We start from the raw sequence: 24,463 nt of genomic DNA, 5'->3' as shown, positions 1-24,463 counted from the left end.
CTGAGATCGCCTTCAGAACCGGATGTTAACATGAACAACTGTCGTCATCTTCTTCTTTGTCTTCTTTAAGTTTTATTGGCGAATCGCAACCAACTGATAAGTGCATACACATACACCAACTGTACAGGTGTGTGAATCCTTTCACGACCTATATATTCTCTTAACTAACCCTGCATTTCTAATACAATAAAATGATTCCCTACAAACCTCACTAATCCCATCATCCCCATCCAACCTCTCTGACCCTGTTAAACAACCCCTCTTTCTACATCATGCGTTTCACAAAATAATGTAACGACCCTGGGTTTATAAGCGCGGAAATCAACTCTGCGGTTTGAGCATGCTTTTGCGTCACAGTCGATAGCGCGCCCAACCTCGGGCTAGAAGGTCGATGGTTCGAGACCTGCTCCCTGCTGTTTCATTAAATTCATTACAATAATAATACATGTTCAACCGTTTTAACAACTGTCCACTGATTGGTGGAAACGTTGCAAATATCCCGCGAGTTTTAAATTGATTGACAGCTCTAAAGCACTGGTCGACGTTCGTCTTCGAAGTCCACTCAACTAAAAGTCCATCGTGAAAACAGATGCTCGACGGTGAAAAAAGTCAAGGTAGCTAAAGTGGTTTAAAATAAGAGTTCATTCTAGCACACAGCATGTATGAACTGAGAAAGGGTGCTTACAAAAATAGCGACTGCATGAAGGTAGCTCAGACTTGCAGAGATAAGATAGCTAGATGGCCCTGACTAATAAACTAATTTAGCTGGCTAACTATCGAAGTTACTATAGCCTCTGCACTGGGCTGCAGCAGTGGTCCATTATTTGCTAGCGATGTCATTGTCCTTATAAAGCTGGTGAAAACGAGCTCCGTTCACAAGTTAATGGCTGTTTTGCATATCCAACAGACCTCAACTATCATTAGCTGTCAAGACTTCACCCTAGCTAGGCTAATCCTAACCAAGAGCTGAAAGGCAGGGGAAAAGGTGGGAAGGCCTACTGTCTGTAATTTAGCGCTTCCATTCAACATTTTCATGACAACTTCTCCCGCTGCCCACAGATGTCAGTGGTTCAGATGGTGAAAATCGTGGGTCTGGGAGCTGTGGCCCTCATTCTCAGTGTGGAGTGGTTGGGCTGGCTCTTCTGTCGCCTCTGGCCCCGGAAAATATCCAGAGGGCCCCTGAAAGAAGTCTTCTTTTTCCCTACAGAGGTCGCCTGCACGGAGCGTCTCTTCACTCCTAACTCACCATTGTAAGTAATAGAATGTGTTCCAAATGGCACCTTTTACCAGGGCCCTGTAGTGGCCCAGTAGTGCATACTAGTGCCCTAGGGTACCACTTGGGATGCCAGTACAGTCAACATTAACTACTCACCGTCATATTCATTAATAATTTATCTATCCAATGTCTCTAAGAATGTGGCGGTTTTTGATAGCCTTTATGTTGATTTGAGATGTTTTGCTATGGGATAGGAATAATGACTCAATGAGTGACTACTATACAGTAGATACACCTTCCACAGTAACTCCTTTCCTCTCCCTCTTATCCTCCTCTCCTCTGCCCCCCATCATCTTCCCCTCCTCTCCCCATCCCCCCCCCCAGCCCCTGCCCCTGTCCTTTACCCCACAACATCAACACCTCCTTCACCCGTCTCCTGGTCCACATCCTGTCTGCCTCCTCCTCCTTGGACCTGTGTGTGTTCGCCTTCACCAACCTGGACCTGAGCCGGGCCGTGCTGGCCCTCCACACCAGGGGCATCCCCATCCGTATCCTCACTGACATGGACTACACCCTCATCACCGGCTCCCAGATAGGGGCCATCCGCAGAGCAGGTAGGCTGATGGCAGAGGCCCAATCCTAAAGCAGTTATTGGAACCTACCACCTAGCTATGTACAATCCCCCTATCCTCTGACATCACTCATCTGCAAATCAGGTTGGGCCAGGGGTTCCCAAAGTTTCTCACTCAGGCTCCCCTTCCAGCATTGGGGGACATCCCACGCGCCATGTCTATTTCTATGGGAACAAGCACTGTTCATGACACACTGTTCACACCCCTCTTGTTGACGGGGAGAAAATGTTGCAGGTTTGTTTGTTTTCTGCAATTATATACATTTTGCCTTCTCTAATATGTATTCATGTCATTTTTGTGTGACTCAAACATTACAACAAAATCTATGGGCTAAAAAATCTAGTTAAAAAAACATTAGCTGACATGGGCTAGTTGTTCTGGACATTTCTGAGTTATAAATAGCTCTCTAAGGTATGCAATGACTAACATGACATGAGGAAAACTTGGGGGGGGGTAATGCAGAGTCTGAAGTCACATGATTTTATTGATCAATCAATTCAGTCAATAAAATTATTGCTGGAGAGTTATAACTAGATCCCAGAGTGGTTCCTGGTTCATGGTTATAGCCTAATCATAATTCGTGTGATTTACAATGTGGTTTTATCAAGCTGCTCTGCACTCCAACTTCTTCAGTGTAGTCAGTTACACACTGTCCATGCTCATAATGCATAGAGAGTGTTTGCATCTCAAATGGCACCCTATTCCCTATATAGTACACTACTTTTTGGTCAGAACTAGTGTAGGGCTGCAAGATGTGGGCAGAAAAGCTAATTGTGAATAAAACAGGTTTTTAACCAAACACTGTGATTGCTATTTGACATGTGATATAGATCAAACTCTTGGGCGGACTGTTGGAATCATAGAAATAGAATGATTTACATTAAGAATAAAAGTGGAAAGCAAAATGTTCTTGTTTGGAACAATCGGTTGACTTCATTTGACTTAACAGAACAGCATGTGAACTAGGTGAATCTAACGGCGAGGAGGAGGAACTGCACCGCTTGAGTGACGGGGCGGAGCTTGGTGTGTGTGGGAAGCAGCCGCAAGAGGAGACAAATCACAGAGTAAACTATAAAAACAAACACTACACAAGACTGAGATGCAAAAAATATTGCATGCGACATGGATCTCTTGCGATATGGAAATATTTCGATGTGAATTCGATGAATTGGGCAGACTTACTATATAGAGAATAGGAACGCATTCAGAACTCCATTTAGGAGAATAGGAACGCCATTTGGAACACAGTCAGAGGGGTGATAGAATATGTTGCAAGTGGGCTCTGGCCCTAGTGGGCTTGTCAGCACAAGCACAGACGAGTAAGAAACCTGTGGATTTGTACATGGAATTTAGACTTGGGAGCACCAATGCAGCTCTGATAAATACATTGAATAGCACATGGTTACATCTGTATTGTGCTTTCAAGTCCCATGTGCTCAGGCTGTGGTTAGGCTACATTTGTATCATTTGAGGGGCGAGCATCACAAGCAAAGTCATGTTGTATCAATTTACTTCGCCTGCGAGAACCATTAGCACAGGCAAGTCTGACAGGCAAGTGCTGTATCAAAGCCTCTGCCATAGAAACCAATGGAGCATGGCTTTGTGTCTGTGGTTGCACAACTTTCACCTACACAATGCAGAAAAACCACTCGTCTCTAGCTCAACCCATTCAAAACTAAAGACATATTTTACCGGAGCTACACTGAACAAAAATAGAAACGCATCATGCAACAATTTCAAAGATTTTACTGAGTTACAGTTCATATAAGGAAATCAGTTAACTGAAATAAATTAGGCCCTAATTTCACATGACTGGGAAAACAGATATGTATATGTTGGTCACAGGTACCTTAAAGAAAGGTAGGGGCATAGATAAAATAAAATGTCAGTATCTGGTGTGACCACCATTTGCCTCATGCAGTGCGACACATCTCCTTCACATAGAGTTGATCAGTCTATTGATTGTGGCCTGTGGAATGTTGTCCCACGCCTCTTCAATGGCTGTGCGAAGTTGCTGGATATTAACGGGAACTGGAACACGCTGTCGTACACGTTGATACAGAGCATCCCAAACATGCTCAATAAGTGACACGTCTGGTGAGTATGCAGGCCATGGAAGAACTGGGAAATGTTCCGTATCCAGGAATTGTGTACAGATCCTTGTGACATGGGGCCGTGCATTATCATGCTGAAACATGAGGTGTTGGTGGCAGATGAATGGCACAAAAATGTGCCTCAGTATCTCTGTGCCTTCAAAGTGCCATCAATAAAATGCAATTGTGTTCGTTGTATGTAGCTTATGACTGTCCATACCACAACCCCAGCGCCATCATGGGACACTCTGTTCACAATGTTGACATCAGCAAACCGCTCGCCCACACAACGCCATACAGGCTTTCTGCCATCTGCCCCGTACAGTTGAAACCGGGATTCATCCATGAAGAGCACACTTCTCCAGCGTGCCAGTGGCCATCGAAGGTGAGCATTTGCCCACTGAAGTTGGTTACGACGCCAAACTGTAGTCAGGTCAAGACCCTGGTGAGGACGATGAGCACACAGATGAGCTTCCCTGAGATGGTTTCTGACTATTTTTAAAGAAATTCTTTGGTTGTGCAAACCCACAGTTTCATCAGTTGTCAGGGTGACTGGTCTCAGACGATCCCACAGGTGAAGAAGCTGGATGTGGGGAGGTCCAGGGCTGGCATAGTTACACTTAGTTTTCTGTTGTCCGGCTGGTTGGACGTACTGCCAAATTCTCTAAAACGATGTTAATGGCGGCTTATGGTAGAGAAATAAACATTACATTCTCTGGCAACAGCTCTGGTGGACATTCCTGCAGTCAGCATGCCAATTGCACGCTCCCTCAACTTGAGACATCTGTGGCATTGTGTTGTGACAAAACTGAACATTTTAGAGTGGCCTTTTATTGTTCTCAGCACAAGGTGCACCTGTGTAATGATTATCATCTTCCTGATATGTCGTGCCTGTCAGATGGATGGTTTATCTTAGCAAAGGAGAAGTGCTCACTAACAGGAATGTAAACAAATTTGTGCCACACATTTTTGGGAAATAAGCTTTTTGTGCTTATGAAAAATATCTAGGCTCTTTTATTTCAGCTCACGAAACATGGGACCAACACTTTACATGTTGCGTTTATATTTTTGTTTAGTATACATATTCTATTTCTAGCACGGATTTGCGGGACGCTCTTAAAGGGTTAAATACAGTGCTTGACTTGGGCAGGAGCTGAGTACTGGTACCTCAAATGTTCTACTGCTTGAGCTCACGTTCCCCTTTATAGAATATATGTTCAAAGTATTGTGGCGCTCCTCCACCTAAATAGAAACAGTACCGGCATGCAAAATGAGTACCTGAACCTATTTCAGTCCAAGTCAAGCACTGGGTACACACAAATGAATCATCTTTATTAAGGAACTATGAAAATAGTTCAAAATAAACCCTATTTAATTTTTTAAAAATACAGTTTGGATCAGTTAGATTAACTGGGACATTTTAGATGTGCTGCAAAATTATTTATCCCATCAAGGTGAGCCACATTTATTTATTTTTTTAAGAAGAAAAAAAAAGGTTGGGAACCACATCCTTAGACAGACAAATGATGAATGGCACAAGCTGTCTGTCTGTCTCTCTATTTGGAATCTCTGTGAGGTCCAACTCTGTGGGAGGTGTGACTCCACCACAATGCACCACAACTGTGACTGTATTCATAACATAGCATGGCCTCTCTCATCCTGTGTATTCCCCTTCCATTCCCCAGGCATCTGTGTGAGGTGTGACTCCACCACAATGCACCACAACTGTGACTGTATTCATAACATAGCATGGCCCCTCTCATCCTGTGTATTCCCCTTCCATTCCCCAGGCATCTGTGTGAGGTGTGACTCCACCACAATGCACCACAACTGTGACTGTATTCATAACATAGCATGGCCCCTCTCATCCTGTGTATTCCCCTTCCATTCCCCAGGCATCTGTGTGAGGTGTGACTCCACCACAATGCACCACAACTGTGACTGTATTCATAACATAGCATGGCCCCTCTCATCCTGTGTATTCCCCTTCCATTCCCCAGGCATCTGTGTGAGGTGTGACTCCACCTCAATGCACCACAACTGTAACTGTATTCATAGCATAGCATGGCCCCTCTCATCCTGTGTATTCCCCTTCCATTCCCCAGGCATCTGTGTGAGGTGTGACTCTGGCGCCGTCCACATGCACCACAAGTTCGCCGTGGTGGACGGCCGGCGCCTAATCACCGGCTCCCTGAACTGGACGCTGACAGCCATCCAGAGCAACAAGGAGAACATCCTGGTCACGGAGGAACCGGACCTAGTCCTGCCCTTCATCACTGAGTTCCAGAGGCTCTGGGATGTCAATGACCCGGCTAGGAGACACCTGTTGTCCATCGCTGAGAAACCTGCTAGTTTAGTACTATAGAGAGACAGAGAAACATGGCTGAAATGTTTGTATGGTCAGTAGCTGGTGGTTACTTTTGGTTTACCAACTGGTACGGTGATTATGTAGAATGTTTTATTATATTTTCCATTTGTGAGAAACCTGCTAGTTTAGTATTATGGATAGAAAGGTGTATGGTCCTTATCTGGGACAAACCTGTCCAAATAAAAACAGTATTTATATAAGTGTAGTGTGGTACATTAGGATTGGGCAGTACTGGTCAAGTACATGATGTATAATTTGGGTAGTTTGCTATCTAGTAGTTTTATATTTTTCTCAATCTCAGATAAACCTGCTCATCCACATCTTATCAGAGAAACCCGCTTTCTTCGTCATGTAGATAGACTGAGAGAAACATGGCTTTCATCTGTAGTTTCCTACTTCAGTAGAAGTCATATATTTTTGACAGATCAATCGCTGCTTTAGACTGGTGTGGGGATGATGTAGAATGGGTAGTTTGATATTTTGTACTTTAAAGTTTTTTTAATAGTTTTACATTGTTTACATTGAGGTATTTTGTTATTGTACACAATGTTGTATATATTTTAATACAAAGTCATTTGAATTGTTGTTTTTTTGTTTAATGTTATATTGGATAACTAAAAGATAGGAATTTGTTTTGTATGTTAAATGCTATATTTAAAATAAGATTTGATTACAGTATTTTGATAAAGATAGAAATAGTGAGAATACTTCATGTTAACTCAGTCCATCCTATGGCTTATCATTAAGAACCAGACAACTATGCCTAGTCAGAACAATTGCACTGAGAGATAAGTGGTGCATTGCAGTCACGCAGAAGATATTTGTAATGCTTCTCAGAGCACACAGCTCAAATTAAAAATCCACTCTACTGCAATATGGCAGGCCTCCTGCATCTCAATCCCCCAGAATCTGTGTCCCAAATGACAAATTATTCCCTATATAGTGCACTACTTTTGACCAAAGGATCAAAAGTAGTGCACTAAATGAGTAGGGTGCCATTTGGCCTTGTGCCCAGGATCTATAGCGTACTTCCTTTTCTCATGCAGGAAGGAGCATTATTTATATGATCAGTCAGAGCCCTGGGTGGTAAAGGCCAGTCAGCTAGACCATACCTTTCATATTGCTCTGTGTCAGCTAGACCATACCTTTCATATTGCTCTGTGTCAGCTAGACCATACCTTTCATATTGCTCTGTGTCAGCTAGACCATACCTTTCATATTGCTCTGTGTCAGCTAGACTGTACCTTTCATATTGCTCTGTGTCAGCTAGACTGTACCTTTCATATTGCTCTGTGTCAGCTAGACTGTACCTTTCATATTGCTCTGTGTCAGCTAGACTGTACCTTTCATATTGCTCTGTGTCAGCTAGACTGTACCTTTCATATTGCTCTGTGTCAGCTAGACCGTACCTTTCATATTGCTCTGTGTCAGCTAGACCGTACCTTTCATATTGCTCTGTGTCAGCAAGACTGTACCTTTCATATTGCTCTGTGTCAGCTAGACCGTACCTTTCATATTGCTCTGTGTCAGCTAGACCGTACCTTTCATATTGCTCTGTGTCAGCTAGACCATACCTTTCATATTGCTCTGTGTCAGCTAGACCATACCTTTCATATTGCTCTGTGTCAGCTAGACCATACCTTTCATATTGCTCTGTGTCAGCTAGACCGTACCTTTCATATTGCTCTGTGTCAGCTAGACCATACCTTTCATATTGCTCTGTGTCAGCTAGACCATACCTTTCATATTGCTCTGTGTCATTGCTCTGTGTCATGCTAGACCATACCTTTCATATTGCTCTGTGTCAGCTAGACCATACCTTTCATATTGCTCTGTGTCAGCTAGACCATACCTTTCATATTGCTCTGTGTCAGCTAGACCATACCTTTCATATTGTTGTGTCAGCTAGACCGTACCTTTCATATTGCTCTGTGTCAGCTAGACCGTACCTTTCATATTGCTGTGTCAGCTAGACCATACCTTTCATATTGCTCTGTGTCAGCTAGACCATACCTTTCATATTGCTCTGTGTCAGCTAGACCATACCTTTCATATTGCTCTGTGTCAGCTAGACCATACCTTTCATATTGCTCTGTGTCAGCTAGACTGTACCTTTCATATTGCTCTGTGTCAGCTAGACCATACCTTTCATACCTTTCATATTGCTCTGTGTCAGCTAGACCGTACCTTTCATATTGCTCTGTGTCAGCTAGACCGTACCTTTCATATTGCTCTGTGTCAGCTAGACTGTACCTTTCATATTGCTCTGTGTCAGCTAGACCGTACCTTTCATATTGCTCTGTGTCAGCTAGACTGTACCTTTCATATTGCTCTGTGTCAGCTAGACCATACCTTTCATATTGCTCTGTGTCAGCTAGACCATACCTTTCATATTGCTCTGTGTCAGCTAGACTGTACCTTTCATATTGCTCTGTGTCAGCTAGACCAGTACCTTTCATATTGCTCTGTGTCAGCTAGACCGTACCTTTCATATTGCTCTGTGTCAGCTAGACTGTACCTTTCATATTGCTCTGTGTCAGCTAGACCATACCTTTCATATTGCTCTGTGTCAGCTAGACTGTACCTTTCATATTGCTCTGTGTCAGCTAGACTGTACCTTTCATATTGCTCTGTGTCAGCTAGACTGTACCTTTCATATTGCTGTGTCAGCTAGACTGTACCTTTCATATTGCTGTGTCAGCTAGACCGTACCTTTCATATTGCTGTGTCAGCTAGACCATACCTTTCATATTGCTCTGCGTCAGCTAGACTGTACCTTTCATATTGCTGTGTCAGCTAGACCATACCTTTCATATTGCTCTGTGTCAGCTAGACCATACCTTTCATATTGCTGTGTCAGCTAGACCATACCTTTCATATTGCTGTGTCAGCTAGACCATACCTTTCATATTGCTCTGTGTCAGCTAGACCATACCTTTCATATTGCTCTGTGTCAGCTAGACTGTACCTTTCATATTGCTGTGTGTCAGCTAGACCATACCTTTCATATTGCTCTGTGTCAGCTAGACCATACCTTTCATATTGCTCTGTGTCAGCTAGACCATACCTTTCATATTGCTCTGTGTCAGCTAGACTGTACAGTATGCTAGACTGCCTTCATCACTTTGCTGTGGGGATGGATATTCAGAAGGCTGAATGAAGAATGATGCAGCATTCAGGTGCTAGTTGGAACTTCTCAGTAATACATAAGGCCCTATTCAATCAAAACCGTAATGTGGGTTGGGTATCCTCCATGATAAGATAGAAATACATTCCCACGGTTTAGTTAGTGGTATAAATATATCAACATGTGTCTAATACACAGGGTTGCACCATTCTGGTAACTTTCCCCAAATTCCCCGGTTTTAAGGAAATCCTGGTGGGAGTTTTCCAGGATTTCTTATTCCCTTCTAATTCCAGGAATTTCCAACCAGGATTTGTGGAAAACCGGGGAATTTTGGTAAAGACACTGGCATTTTGAAACCCTACTCATATGCCTACATAGCACACTATCGCTGATACTAAAGCTGATTGGGTTTGTCTTTTAACTACGCTGATCCTTGTATGTATTCTCATCTATATCGATTTAATATTTAGTAATATAGGCCTACAATATTTGGGTAACTGTTGTAGAGGAAAAGGTGGATAATCTTGTATTTGTTTGCCTGGTTGACTACATTTCCTCAGAACTGTAACAATGTAAACTTTGTTGAACGAGAGGGAGAGAAAATAAGAACTAACAATACATCAAAAAAGCAACAATGTTGAAATGCACAACGCGCACCCCTGTGCGCACGGCACTCGTTAACTATCTTTGAAGTTCAGCAAACGGGCAACACTACATACAGAGGTTGTGTGAACGTGGATTCATCGCTGTTCTCTGGGTCGGTCTGTCGGTGACACTGGGTTAATATAGGGAAACTTCCGCAGCCTTCCATATCACAAACATCTACGGAGGAGCGAGCATGAGATCCGGGAGTACGGTACAGTAGGCGAGAGGAAAGAAAGACATCGAGTTGGAACGGGAGGAGGGAGTGGACGAAAAAACGATTCGCACACTGGATTTGAGGTAAAGAGCCGACAGTATTTTCAGGAGCGTTTCTTATGAGGATTTGAGTTTTGGTTATTTTCTTATTTGTCATGTTGTACAGCAATGAGATATTGGCCATATGGAAGCCCGGAGATGCATCCCTTTCATGATTGTCAAACTCAAAAGTTATGGGTGTTTTTAATATTTTTCGCAAAAGGCTACAATCAGTTTAGACTAGGACCGCTCGTGTGGTTTTGGGACAGCTGTTGCCTTCTCTATGTAAAAAGCTTTCAGCAAGTGCCTACAACCAGTATTCTCATTATGTTGTATGCTTTAGGCCTACTATATCAAAGTAGAGTAGACTAGGCCTATTTGTACAGATCTATTACCGTCAACTAAATAAATTGATCAAATAAAGACAGCTGTTGGCCAACTTGAATTGGGAATTTATTGCCTTACTGTTGACTTTTTGAGCAGGCAGTTCAACGGTTTACATTTGTATATTAGTCTTATAGTCTATTGGCCGTACATTCATGAGATTGTAATGTTTGCGTCCCAAATGGCACTCCCTAGTGCACAACTTGAAATAGGGTGCCATTCGGGATATACATTTGGAACAGGGTGCCATTCCGCATATACATTTGGAACAGGGTGCCATTCCGCAGACAACCATAAATGGTTTGGGTCATCATATCCGGTTGGGAGGAATTAAAAGCGTCCCACCCATCACCTCAAACAAGTGACCTCATTTACCGTTTCCATCCACATAAATAAACAAACACACCCCGGCTATGTGGTTCTGCACTCTAGACTAGGGAAAGTAGTATTTTTTTTAGATATGCCCTATGTACAGTGAGTGGAATGTTGCATCATGTTCTGATTCCTTCCTGCCTTCTACCACCACTGTGACTCAAGTCCTTCTTCCTCTGGGTCACGTACACCTTGTCACATAGAACAATGATTCCAGCCTCCGGTTGGAACATACTGAAATAGACTTGTAATGTTCCCAACTGTTAATAGTGGAATATGTCATTTTTACTTAATATACCTCCATTTTAAAGGGAAATGTGTAATATCTTTGCTTTTGACAGTCCCTTTTGAAGGAGGGGAATATACCTGTGTGGTTTTATGATTGATAAAAAGGCCTACATTGAAATTGAATGCGTTGATATGGGTCAATTCTCCCCATAAAAGCCACAAACATAGATGCCAACATGACCAACATGAATGCAGTCAGAATTGAGATCTAAGTGCTATTTTGGCAACAGTAACATGCACTGGTTTCTTCTAGTCGTGTTACTGTATTCAGTGTGTGTGTCTGTTAGGTCTCTGTAATGTTTTTGTTGGCCAGATTAGTTTTTATGGCCCTGGATGGTTTGTGCTGAGCTGGTTGCCAAGGAAACGCTCTTAATCAGGCAAAGAGCACTGCTCAGCTCAGTGTCCCTCATATGCTCAGTGTCCCTCATGCTCCAGGCCAGAGAGAGAGAGAGATGGAGGAGAGCTAGAGAGAGAAGAAGTGGACATTCTGGGGTCATTTCCATGTAAAAGGACCCATGAGCATCAACATGTGAAGTTTATAGGAGCATGTCAAATTGGGTTCCGAATCCGTCTATATTTTTGAGGAGTTGAGGCATATACACGGCCGTGAGGACACCGAGGTCCGGATCTTTATGGGAAATGTTTTTTGGAATTCAGTCGGCGTCTTTACTTACTGTTGAGAGTTAGAATAATATAATACAAGAAGTGCAATTTCCAAACTTGGTTGCTGCAGATTTCCTTTTTCCCCTCACTGACAGTCACTCAATTAACTCATGTTTGTAGAACAAAATGTAGATTGGTAAATTAGTCTAGTTAGTCTAGCCAGCTATCTAAACTTGTCGTAATCATGGCCGAATTACCGACCGGGCTCCTGACCTCCAGGGGGCAACCATTGATTTTGTTAGTCACTTTCACTACTTTCATATTAACCTTGCACAAGTCGTGGCAAAAAAAGGAATGGTGGAATTGCAGACAATTTGCTTTAAAACAGTGACAAATGTATCTCCACCCCATAGCAAAATTTTTTAGAATTGCAGGAAATGTTCTGTAAAATTACACAAAAAAAGATGGTTCTGTAAAGCAAACATATTTGTTTACCTTTTGTTAACAAAATACTTTTTTTTGCTAACAGATCCCTCAGTATGTAATAAATGATGTTTTTTTTAAATTCCGGTGCTGAGTTAATGTGTAGCAGCTAATTGTATGGCTAATAGGCTGTGTTTGTAGATCGAATGCGGTGAAGGAAGCTACAGTGAAGCACGATAATGGAACTCGTCACAGTATCTCTGTGCATTCAAATTGCCATCAATAAAATGCAATTGTGTTCATTGTCCGTAGCTTATGCCTGTCCGTATCATAATGGGCGGCAGGTAGCCTAGTGGTTAGAGCATTGGACTAGTAACCGAAAGGTTGCAAGATCGAATCCCCAAGCTGACAAGGTAAAAATCTGTCGTTCTGCCCCTGAACAAGACCGTTAACCCACTGTTCCTAGGCCGTCATTGAAGTAAGAATTTGTTCTTAACTGACTTGCTTGGTAAAATAAAATGGCACTCTGTTTACAACGTTGAGATCAGCAAACTGCTCGCCCACACAACGCCATACATGTCGTCTTCGGTTGTAAGGCCGGTTGGATGTACTGACAAATTCTCAGAGTACGTTGGAGGTGGCTTATGGTAGAAAAATTAACATTCAATTCTCTGGCAACACATCTGGTGGACATTCCTGCAGTCAGCATGCCGATTGCACGCCCCCTCAACTTGAGACATCTGTGGCATTGTGTTGTGACACCACTGCACATTTTAGTGACCTTTTAAGGTAATGATCATGCCATTTTAATCAGCTTTTTGATATGCCATGGATTATCTTGGCAAAGGAGACATGCTCACGAACAGGGATGTAAACATATTTGTGCACTACATTTGAGAGAAATAAGCTTTTTGTGTGTTTGAACAATTTTATTGGATCATTTATTTCAGGGACCAACACTACATTTTGCGTTTAGATTTTCGTTCAGTTTGTAAACTCGTTCAGTTTGTAAACTTTGTGAAGTTTAAGAAACATTTTCCTTTGCCTTAATTCCGTTACCAAAAACCAACATATCTTTAAGATATTTTCTAACGTCTCTCCCTCATTAGGAGGGAGGATAATGAATGTTCACAAAAGTAACAAGTGAAGGTATAGCCATCAATTAGTGTTTTTACTTATAGCAATTTTGTTTGTGAAACTCAATTCCATCACCAAATCTGGAATTGGCTACAATGGGGGAAATCCTAGTATTCACAAACTACAGTTGGGCTCACAAGTTTGCACAGCAGAGTACAGTAAAGAAAAGTAGAGTTTGGTACGGTGAAGAAATAGAGTAGATCAGACTAGAGTTGAGTAGACTAATGTGCTGTACTTTACTCTTCTGCTGAACTCTACTCTACTGGTCTGCTGTGCTTTACTTTGATGTCCAAACTTGTGAAACATAGGCGTCTGTGATTGGTTCTGATTTGGTCCAGACCAACCAAATTTGCTGTTTGGGGACAGAACCCATTAAAATAATAGCCAGTGTGTAGAATAATACCCAAGGAGGATATTTCATATTTATACCTAAGATACATCACCATGAATGGCTTTCATTCACGATGCAGGAAAATAGAGAGGGCTAGCGAGAGTTATGGAGGGAACCTGCTGACTCACAACATTGTCGTAAATTCACCCTGATCATCACATAGTTCGGTCCAATGACTGATCAAATATTGAATAGTTTTATAAGTACAGTTGATGTCAGAAGTTTACATGCACCTTAGCCGAATGCATTTAAACTCAGTTTTTCACCATTTCTGACATACAAATTCTGTCTTAGGTCAGTTAGGATCACCACTTTATTTTAAGAATGTGAAATGTCAGAATAATAGTAGAGAGAATGATTTATTTCAGCTTTTATTTCTTTCATCACATTCCCAGTGGGTCAAAAGTTGACATGCACTCAATTAGTATTTGGTGGCATTGCCTTTAAATAGTTTCACTTGGGTCAAATGTTTCAGGTATCCTTCCACAAGCTTCCCACAATAAGTTGGGTGAATTTTGGCCCATTCCTCCTGACAGAGCTGGTGTAACTGAGTCAGGTTTGTAGGCCTCCTTGCTCGCACACACTTTTTCAGTTCTGCCCACAAATGTTCTATAGGATTGAGGTCAGGGCTTTGTGATGGCCACTCCAATAACTTGACTTTCTTGTCCTTAAGCCATTTTGCCACAACTTTGGAAGAATGCTTGGGGTCATTGTCCATTTGGAAGACTCATTTGTGACCAAGCTTTAACTTCCTGACTGATGTCTTGAGATGTTGCTTCAATATATCCACATGACTGTCTTTCCTCATGATGCCATCTATTTTATGAAGTGCACCAGTCCCTCCTGCAGCAAAGCACCCCCACAACATGATGCGGCCACCCCCGTGCTTCACGATTGGGATGGTGTTTTCAGGTTGCAAGCCTCCCCCTTTTTCCTCCAAACATAACGATGGTAATTATGGCCAAACAGTTCTATTTTTGTTTTATCAGACCAGAGGACATTTCTCCAAAAAGTACAATCTTTGTCCCCATAGTCTGGCTTTTTATGGCGGTTTTGGAGCAGTGGCTTTTTCCTTGCTGAGTGGCCTTTCAGGTTATGTCGATATTGGACTCGATTTACTGTGCATATAGATACTTTTGTACGTGTTTCCTCCAACATCTTCACAAGGTCCTTTGCTGCTGTTCTGGGATTGATTTGCACTTTTCGCACCAAAGTACATTCATCTCTAGGAGACAGACTACATCTCCTTCCTGAGCGGCCTGACGGCTGCGGGGTCCCATGGTGTTTATATTTGCGTACCATTGTTTGTATAGATGAATGTGGTACCTTCAAGCATTTGGAAATTGCGCCCAAGGATGAACCAGACTTGTGGATGCCTACAATTTTTTTCTGAGGTGTTGGCTGATTTCTTTTGATTTTCCCATGATGTCAAGCAAAGAGGCACTGAGTTTGAAGGTAGTCCTTGAAATTAGAGGTGACCAATTAATCGGGATGGCCGATTTAATTAGGGCCGATTTCAAGTTTTCATAACAATCGGAAATCGTATTTTTGGGCGCCGATTTACATTTTTTATTTATTTTTATACCTTTTTTAAAAACTAGGCGAGTCAGTTAAGAACACATTCTTACTTTCAATGATGGCCCAGGAACGGTGGGTTAACTGCCTCGTTCAGGAGCAGAACGACAGATTTTCACCTTGTCAGCTCGGGGGATCCAATCTTGCAACCTTACAGTTAACTCGTCCAACGCAATAACGAACTGCCTCTTGCTTATTGCCTGTTACACAAATGCAGTAAGCCAAGGTAAGTTGCTGGCTAGCATTAAACTTATCTTATAAAAAACAATCAATCATAATCACCAGTTAACTACACATGGTGGTTGATATTACTAGATATTATCTAGCGTGTCCTGCGTTGCATATAATGTGACTGAGCATACAAGTATCTGACTGAATGGTGGTAGGCAGAAGCAGGCGCGTAAACATTCATTCAAACAGCACTTTCGTGCATTTTGCCAGCAGTTTTTCGTTGTGCGTCAAGCATTGCGCTGTTTATGACTTCAAGCCTATCAACTCCCGAGATGAGGCTGGTGTAACCGAAGTGAAATGGCTAGCTAGTTAGCACGCGCTAATAGCGTTTCAAACGTCACTCGCTCTGAGCCTTCTAGTAATTGTTTCCCTTGCTCATGGGTAATGCTGCTTCGAGGGTGGCTGTTGTCGTTGTGTTCCTGGTTCGAGCCCAGGGAGGAGCGAGGAGAGGGACGGAAGCTATACTGTTACACTGGCAATACTAAAGTGCCTATAAGAACATCCCAATAGTCAAAGGTTAATGAAATACAAATGGTATAGAGGGAAATAGTCCTATAATAACTACAACCTAAAACTTCTTACCTGGGAATATTGAAGACTCATATTAAAAGGAACCACCAGCTTTCATATGTTCTCATGTTCTGAGCAAGGAACTGAAACGTTAGCTTTCTTACATAGCACATATTGCACTTTTACTTTCTTCTCCAACACTTTGTTTTTGCATTATTTAAACCAAATTGAACATGTTTCATTATTTACTTGAGGCTAATTTGATTTTATTGATGTATTATATGAAGTTAAAATAAGTGTTCATTCTGTATTGTTGTAATTGTCATTATTACAAATAAATTAATTAAAAAATCGTCTGACTAATCGGTATCGTTTTTTTTGCTCCTCCAATAATCGGTATCGGCGTTGAAAAATGATAATCGGTCGACCTCTACTTGAAATGCATCCACACGTAGACCCCAATTGACTCAAATTATGTCAATTAGCCTGTTAGAAGCTTCTAAAGCCTTGACATAATTTTCTGAGGCACAGTCAACTTAGTGTATGTAAACTTCTGACCTACTGGAATTGTGATACAGTGAATTATAAATGAAATATTCTGTCTATAAACAATTGTTGGGAAAATTGCTTGTCATGCACAAAGTAGATGTCCTAACCGACTTGCCAAAACTATAGTTTGTTAACAAGAAATTTGTGGTGGTTGAAAAACAAGTTTTAATTACTCCAACCTAAGTGTATGTAAACTTCTGTCTTCAACTGTATGTGGGCGAGGTGAGGCCTAAACAATATGACCATTTGAAATTGCACAACTCAATTGGCCTCTGGGCCACCATAATCATAATGTTCTTTAACTGGTCGTTCGTTACAGGACCGTTTCCGTGGAGTTAAACGTTATAACAGTGTGTGTCGTGCTGAACGCACCCCTGGTCAAGGAGTTGCACTGCTTCAACTGTTTCCTCCTCTCCGCTCCTAGATGGCGCTGGCGAGTGACCCCGGTGCCGGCCAGCAGCAGACCCAGGCCCAGAAGGATGCCGCGGACCAGAACTTTGACTACATGTTCAAGCTGCTGATCATCGGCAACAGCAGCGTGGGGAAGACCAGCTTACTCTTCCGCTACGCTGATGACTCCTTTACCTCTGCCTTCGTCTCCACCGTGGGCATCGACTTCAAGGTTAAGACGGTCTACCGCAACCAGAAGAGGGTCAAGCTACAGATCTGGGTAAGATGGGGTTTCATTTTGATTCATTAGGATCCCCGTTAGCCGACGCCAATAGCGACAGCTAGTCTTACTGGAAAAAGACAATACTTTACAAAATATATACATTTAAAAACATGAACATGTAGTGTGTGTGCATCTGTCAGTTCCACAGACATGTCAGTACATACACACAACAAGTAGGGCACATGTCAGTACATACACAGTACATGTACTGACCAGTAGGGCACATGTCAGTACATACACACAACCAGTAGGGCACATGTCAGGACATGCACACAACCAGTAGGGCACATGGGGGAGAGGCGGTTTTGTTTTTTGAAACCAGGTTTGCTGTTCATTTGCGCTATATGAGAGAGGAGTTCCATGCACTCTTGACTCTGTATAATACTGTACGTTTTCTTGAATTTATTCTGGACCTTGGGACTGTGAAAAGACCCCTGGTGGTATGTGTGTGTGTGTGTGTGTGTGTGTCAGTGTTGTGTGTAAGCTGACTAGGCAAACGTTTTGGAATTTCCAACACAATCATTGTTCTTATAAAAACACTGATGCAGTCAGTCTCTCCTCAACTCTTAGCCAAGAGAGACTGGCTGTATCGTATTTCTATTAGCCCTCTGACTACAATGACAAGCAAGACGTACCGCTCTGTTCTGAGCCAGCTGCAGTTTAACTAGATCTTTCTTTGCAGCACTCGACCACATGACTGGACAATAATCAAGATAAGATAAAACTAGAGACTGCGGGACTTGCTTTGTGGAGTGTGGTGTCAAAAAAGCAGAGTGTCTCTTTATTACTGACAGACCTCCACATCTTTACTACCATTGGATCTAGATGTTTTGACCATGACAGTTTACAATCTAAGGTAGCGCCAAGTAATGTTGTCTCTTCAACTTGTTCAACAGCCACACCATGCATTACCAGATTCAGCTGAGGTCTAGGACTTAGGGAAGGATTTGTACCAAATACGATGCTCTTAGTTTTAGAGATGTTCAGGACCAGTTTATTACTGGCTATCCATTCCAAAACTGACTGCCACTCTATAAGGCTTTCTGTGACTCTATTAGCTGTGGTTGCTGACATGTACAGTGAGGGGAAAAGTATTTGATCCCCTGCTGATTTTGTACGTTTGCCCACTGACAAAGAAATGATCAGTCTATAATTTTAATGGTAGGTTTATTTGAACAGTGAGAGACAGAATAACAACAAACAAATCCAGACAAATGCAGATCAAAAATGTTATACATTGATTTGCATTTTAATGAGGGAAATAAGTATTTGACCCCTCTGCAAAACCCTTGTTGGCAATCAGAGGTCAGACGTTTCTTGTAGTTGGCCACCAGGTTTGCACACATCTCAGGAAGGATTTTGTCCCACTCCTCTCCAAACTTCAGACGGGCATGTACATGTGCTTTCTTGAGCAGGGGGACCTTGTGGGCGCTGCAGGATTTCAGTCCTTCACGGCGTAGTGTTACCAATTGTTTTCTTGGTGACTATGGTCCCAGCTGCCTTGAGATCATTGACAAGATCCTCCTGTGTAGTTCTGGGTTGATTCCTCACTGTTCTCATGATCATTGCAACTCCACGAGGTGAGCTCTTGCATGGAGCCCCAGGCCGAGGGAGATTGACAGTTCTTTTGTGTTTCTTCCATTTGCCAATAATTGCACCAACTGTTACCACCTTCTCGCCAAGCTGCTTGGCGATGGTCTTGTAGCCCATTCCAGCCTTGTGTAGGTCTACAACCTTGTCCCTGACATCCTTGGAGAGCTCTTTGGTCTTGGCCATGGTTGAGAGTTTGGAATCTGATTGATGGATTACTTCTGTGGACAGGTGTCTTTTATACAAGTAACAAGATGAGATTAGGAGCACTCCCTTTAAGAGTGTCAAACTTGAGGGGGTGTCAAACTTGAGGGAGGGTGTGTGTGCAGATCCTTGTTCACATTCTTGCTTGTTAATGGGCCTTTTTTCCTGCTATGTTCGCCTGGCTTGTTTTACCAGACAACTCAGAACAAGGGAGGAAGGAGAGGAAGTTTTTGCTAATAATAACATTCATTCTCAGATTATTATTTTTTTACCCTTAAATTCCAGCAGGCTGCTCTCTTTGATGGTATGCTGAGTGAGAAGGATGTTTGTCCACTGAAATAACAGCTACACAGATCAGAGGGGCCCACAGTTGCATGAGACATGGTGCCTGTTTACTGTATTATGTACAAGTATCTGAAATGGCACCCTATTCCCTCATTCACTACTTTTGACCAGGGCCCATGTAGTGCCCTATATGGGGAATAGGGTGCCATTTTGGACGCAGACTGTGGATGGACGATATCTCTCACACTCGACGTTAACCACACTTGACGTTGAACATCATCCCTGGACGTCCACTTCATAAAAGATGCAGAAGGCTGTGCTGCTGTCTCTGCTTTCTGATATGCTTAGTGCAATCTGACACTCAGTACATTTGGGTCATTTAGCAGACTCTTATCCAGAGCGACTTGCAGGAGGAACTAGGGATAAGTACATGTTTCACCTAGTCAGCTCAGGGATTCGAACCAGCAAGCTTTCGGTCACTGGCCCAACGTTCTTGACTGCTAGGCTACTTGCCACCCTATACATGCCTATTACCGTCTGTCGGATAGGATTCTCACAAGAAGAAGATTAGTTCTGCATCCCAAATGGCACCCTGTTACCTATATAGTGGACTACTTTTGACAAAGAAGTGCACTATGTAGGTATAGGGAAAAGGGCTGCCTAGACTATTCTCTCACAGTAGCTCACCACTACACTAAACTACTGGTCATATCTTTATGACTGCTGATATGTTGCTTTCTAGATAAACCATCCACATTAGCTTAGTTGTAATATTGATTATTCGTTGAGGTGTTATTGCTAGTGGCCTGACCAGGAACAACTTCCAGGTCCTAGTTACAGCTACTATAACTAGGGCCCAGAGTTTTTCCTGCTCAGGATGGAATAACTCCTTGCCCTATAGTTGTGGGTTCTGTTAGTCAGACCGGGTTTCCAGTATTCTGCAGTGGTGCCATTGTATCCTGGTGTACATAGAGGGTGTGGAAACATGAGGGCTGTCTTGACATGGCTTTCCCTCCGCTCTGCTGTGCTTATGGGTTAATCATTGTCTTCTTTCCTTGTGCTGAGTAGGCTACAGTTAACCAGTTAACCCCTAATACTCCCCCACTACTCACATAAGGTATGGCACCATTGTGTCTGTATGATGGATGGCCTTCATGGCTTTTGCTGGGCTGGGGCAATGTGAACCCCCATAGAAATACCTGAACTGGTGTCCCTGTTTTCAAGCCAGAGGTCATAATGTGTGATTTAATTCCTTAAGTTATTCTATTTCCATCTGGAAGGTGCTTCTCCATCGCTGCAGGGCCTACGGTGTGTGGGCTGCAGGGCCTACGGAGTGTGGGCTGCAGGGCCTACTGAACTGGTGTCCCTGTTTTCAAGCCAGGGTCTAATGTGTGTGTTATTCTATTTCCATCTGGGGCCTACTCCGTGTGGGCTCCAGGGCTGCAGGGCCTACGGAGTGTGGGCTCCAGGGCCGGCGGCGTGTGGGCTGCAGGGCCTGCGGCGTGTGGGCTGCAGGGCCTGCGGCGTGTGGGCCGACAGTGTTTCTGTATACTAGGTGAACCATGGCGGGTACTCTGCTGTCTTTTGCTACAGTAAGACCAGGCCTATTGTGTTTTGAAACTGGAGTCGTCCATTTAAGCTGTGCTGTGTGTATTTATTTAAGTGGAGGGATAAACAACATGGTACTGACTCTTTAAAACAACCGTGTGTGTGTGTGTGTGTGACAGGACACGGCGGGCCAGGAGCGTTACAGGACCATCACCACAGCCTACTACAGAGGAGCCATGGGCTTCCTGCTCATGTATGACATCACCAACCAGGACTCCTTCTACGCTGTGCAGGACTGGTGGGTCATATCCCCTTCTGGGATCAATAAAGTTTATTCAATTTGACACAGACATTCACACTAACTCTCACTGTGTGTGTGCACAGGACTTGTGGGTACAGTACTCCCATGGGGCTCTGCTTTCTCCCTTACCTGTTGTTGGAAAATCGTGTTAGTTAAGTCATGAAACAGCTGGAATGCAAGGGTTTTCCAACACTATTTACCTCTGAGGTTATATACAGTAACAGATACATACTATTGTTATGAAAGTCGTATATTGATTGTCGTTGTCCGGTCTCCAGGGCGACCCAGATCAAGACGTACTCGTGGGACAACGCCCAGGTGATCCTGGTGGGGAACAAGGCTGACCTGGAGGACGACAGGCTGGTACCAGCAGAGGACGGACAGAGACTGGCTGATGAACTGGGTAGAGAGAACACACACACACACACAACACTGTCTGCCTCTCGCTCTACCTCTCTCTCTCTCTCTCTCTCTCTGTCTTTCTGAGGACGGACAGAGACTGGCTGATGAACTGGGTAGGAGAGAACACACACACTGTCTGCCTCTCGCTCTCTCTTTCTGAGAATGGAGAGAGACTGGCTGACAAGCAGGGTGGCAGAGATCGCGCACACACACACACACACACACACACACACACACACACATGAGTGTATATATATATATATATATACTCGTCTCTCTCCTCTCTCAACCTTAAAAGACAGACTAACATTGGTGTATAGACGGTACACACCCAGAAAATAAACAAATACTGTATATGAATACTTCAACATATACACTCACAGAGAATACAAAACAAGTCAGTCTTTTGCTAGGCTTGTTACTTCTAGTAATCCATTGTTTCCCTGATCTCCTCCCTCTTTCTCCAGGGTTCCATTTCTTCGAGGCCAGTGCCAAAGACAACATCAACGTGAAGCAGGTGTTCGAGCGTCTCGTCGACGTCATCTGCGAGAAGATGAGCGAGAGCGTGAATGGGGAGCCCAGCCCATTGGCCAATCACAAGGGCCCCAGCCTGCAGGACACGCCCCCAGACAAGGGTGGCTGCTCCTGCTGATAACGCCTTAAACATACATACCGTATACATGCTCGTACACACACACTGAAAAATTAAATACACAACCACTCCCACACACGCTCATTGACTTGCCAGAAATCTAGCGTTGTGAATGTACTTTTGGTTTTGTATAACATTGTTGCTACTATCCCTATTACCGACTGGTTCCCCAGTCTCTTGCACTCACTTTGCTTCTAACAACAGATTTCACATCAGTCCTCTTGTTTAGAATGAGCTGATGGAATGTATTTTGCTATAGGATAAGCTTCTCAGAGTAGTGTGAAGTTTCCCCTAGACACTGATCTTGCGTCAGTTTTACATTTCCCCCAATAATGGTTAGCATTGGGGAGGGTAAGCTGATCCTAGATCTGTACCTAGGGGAGACTTCATCTGGGAACCTTCCCACAACCCAAGCCTAGCCTGAGAACCGTTGTTCAGCGCTGTAGTTTAGATATGTTTGATTGTGTCTTGATCATACTGCCCCCATGTGGATATTGAATGTTACTGCAGCAATAATGGAAGCACCCACTAATAGTGTCAATAGCTCAGGTGGGTCTGCCTAACGTCAACGACAATGTAGGGCCCTGAGTTTCTCCTGGCTGCGTGGTGGAAAAACTCAAGGCCCTATACTAAGGGAGCATCTAGAGGGCTGGCTTATGAGGCTATTGCTTAGGAATGTTCATCTGTAGCCTATACACTGTAAAACCAAAATGTCAGGTCAACTATGACTAACCAACCAACTTGCCAAAGTTTCTTGACTCAACTAGATGTTGGGGGTCAATTCAATTTCAATGCAGTCAATTCAGGAACTGAACTTCCATGTTTATTCTCATGGAGTAGCATTGAGGAGAATTTAGAATGACAGTTTACTCTGCATTGGCTGAATTGAAAAGGAATTGACCCCCAACCGTGCTGGACCTTCCTGCCCTGCACTGTCCCACTAACTACTGGAACTGAATGAGCTATTAGATTCTACATCTGACATTGAATGGAAAAACAACTTACTATATTTGTGTCTGGTTTGGTTGTGTTTTATAGGTTCATGTCTTAGTGCTCAGGTCAAATGTGAAAGTCATAGCATGATTTCGATTGATTAATTTCAGTCAATGACTGTCGGCTCAATCCCCTCGAATGAACGAAATAAAAACATTTAACGTCAAGTTAATGGAGTCCGGTCAGGTGTATCTCCTTCTTTCATCCCAAAATATCTTCATTTGCCTACGATCAATTACAGTAACTGTTTAGTAACATGTTGTGACTTCCTCATTCAATGGTTGTCGTAGAAACGGCTTCTAATTACTGTATACTGTAAGGTGAATGCTATGAACTCCCATGTCAGTCAACGTGTATGAATACATTTCCTTGTTTCCATTGTTTGTGGTCATTTGACATAGACCTAGTAGGTCTGTCTACCTTAGACATAATCTAAATGTTTCTAATCTCCAGATGTTCCATTCATAAAAGGGGTAAGAGTAGAGTTGAGGGATAGGTTTGGTTATTTCCCAAATGGCACCCTATTCCCTATAGGCCCTGGTCAAAAGTAGTGCACCACATAGGGAATAGGGTGCCATTTGGGTTGTTGGCAGTTATTTTTTTATACAGTAGTGCTTATTGGACTTAGCGACAGGTCATAACACTTTGCCGAGTGACGTCAATGTGTGCAGGTTATGACAAAATAAAGTTTTCCTGGTCTATAAATAAATGATGAGCCAAGCAGTGAACATTGAGTGCAATACCATACCTTGGAATGAAAGGGAGTTTGAAATACTTTGTCTTCTTGAGGTTCAATAGATCCTGAAGAGCAATGTGACATAAGTTTAGCATACAGTGTATTCGGAAAGTATTCAGACCCCTTGACTTTTTCCACATTTTGTTAGACTTATTATAAAATTTATACAATTGTTTTTTTTCCTTCAATCTACACGCTACCCCATAATGACAAAGCATAAATAGGTTTAGACATTTTCGCAAATGTATTAAAAGGAACTGAAAATAATATTTACATAAGTACT

At 42.9% G+C, this 24,463-nt stretch overlaps 2 protein-coding genes across 2 annotated transcripts; both read left to right on the top strand.

Moving 5' to 3' along the window:
- Positions 1 to 252: 252 nt before the first annotated feature.
- pld6 (phospholipase D family, member 6) lies at positions 253 to 7,428 on the top strand. Its single transcript, XM_065001397.1, has 4 exons — positions 253 to 614; positions 1,060 to 1,250; positions 1,601 to 1,830; positions 6,047 to 7,428. The coding sequence occupies exons 2-4, from the start codon at positions 1,060 to 1,062 to the stop codon at positions 6,304 to 6,306; spliced, it is 681 nt and encodes a 226-aa protein (XP_064857469.1). The 5' UTR covers positions 253 to 614; the 3' UTR covers positions 6,307 to 7,428.
- A 2,363-nt stretch (positions 7,429 to 9,791) lies between these two features.
- LOC115103655 (ras-related protein Rab-3D-like) lies at positions 9,792 to 23,611 on the top strand. The gene is made up of 5 exons (XM_029624495.2): positions 9,792 to 10,378; positions 17,221 to 17,466; positions 21,276 to 21,394; positions 21,676 to 21,800; positions 22,267 to 23,611. Exons 2-5 carry the CDS (start codon positions 17,221 to 17,223, stop codon positions 22,449 to 22,451), a joined length of 675 nt encoding a protein of 224 aa, XP_029480355.2. The 5' UTR covers positions 9,792 to 10,378; the 3' UTR covers positions 22,452 to 23,611.
- The last annotated feature ends 852 nt before the right edge of the window (positions 23,612 to 24,463 follow it).

Source organism: Oncorhynchus nerka, linkage group LG15 (genome assembly GCF_034236695.1).
Source record: "Oncorhynchus nerka isolate Pitt River linkage group LG15, Oner_Uvic_2.0, whole genome shotgun sequence".
In the NCBI taxonomy this organism is placed as follows: domain Eukaryota; kingdom Metazoa; phylum Chordata; class Actinopteri; order Salmoniformes; family Salmonidae; genus Oncorhynchus; species Oncorhynchus nerka.
The sequence above is the reverse complement of the archived record's forward strand: the minus strand, read 5'-3'. Positions and strand labels throughout refer to the sequence as shown.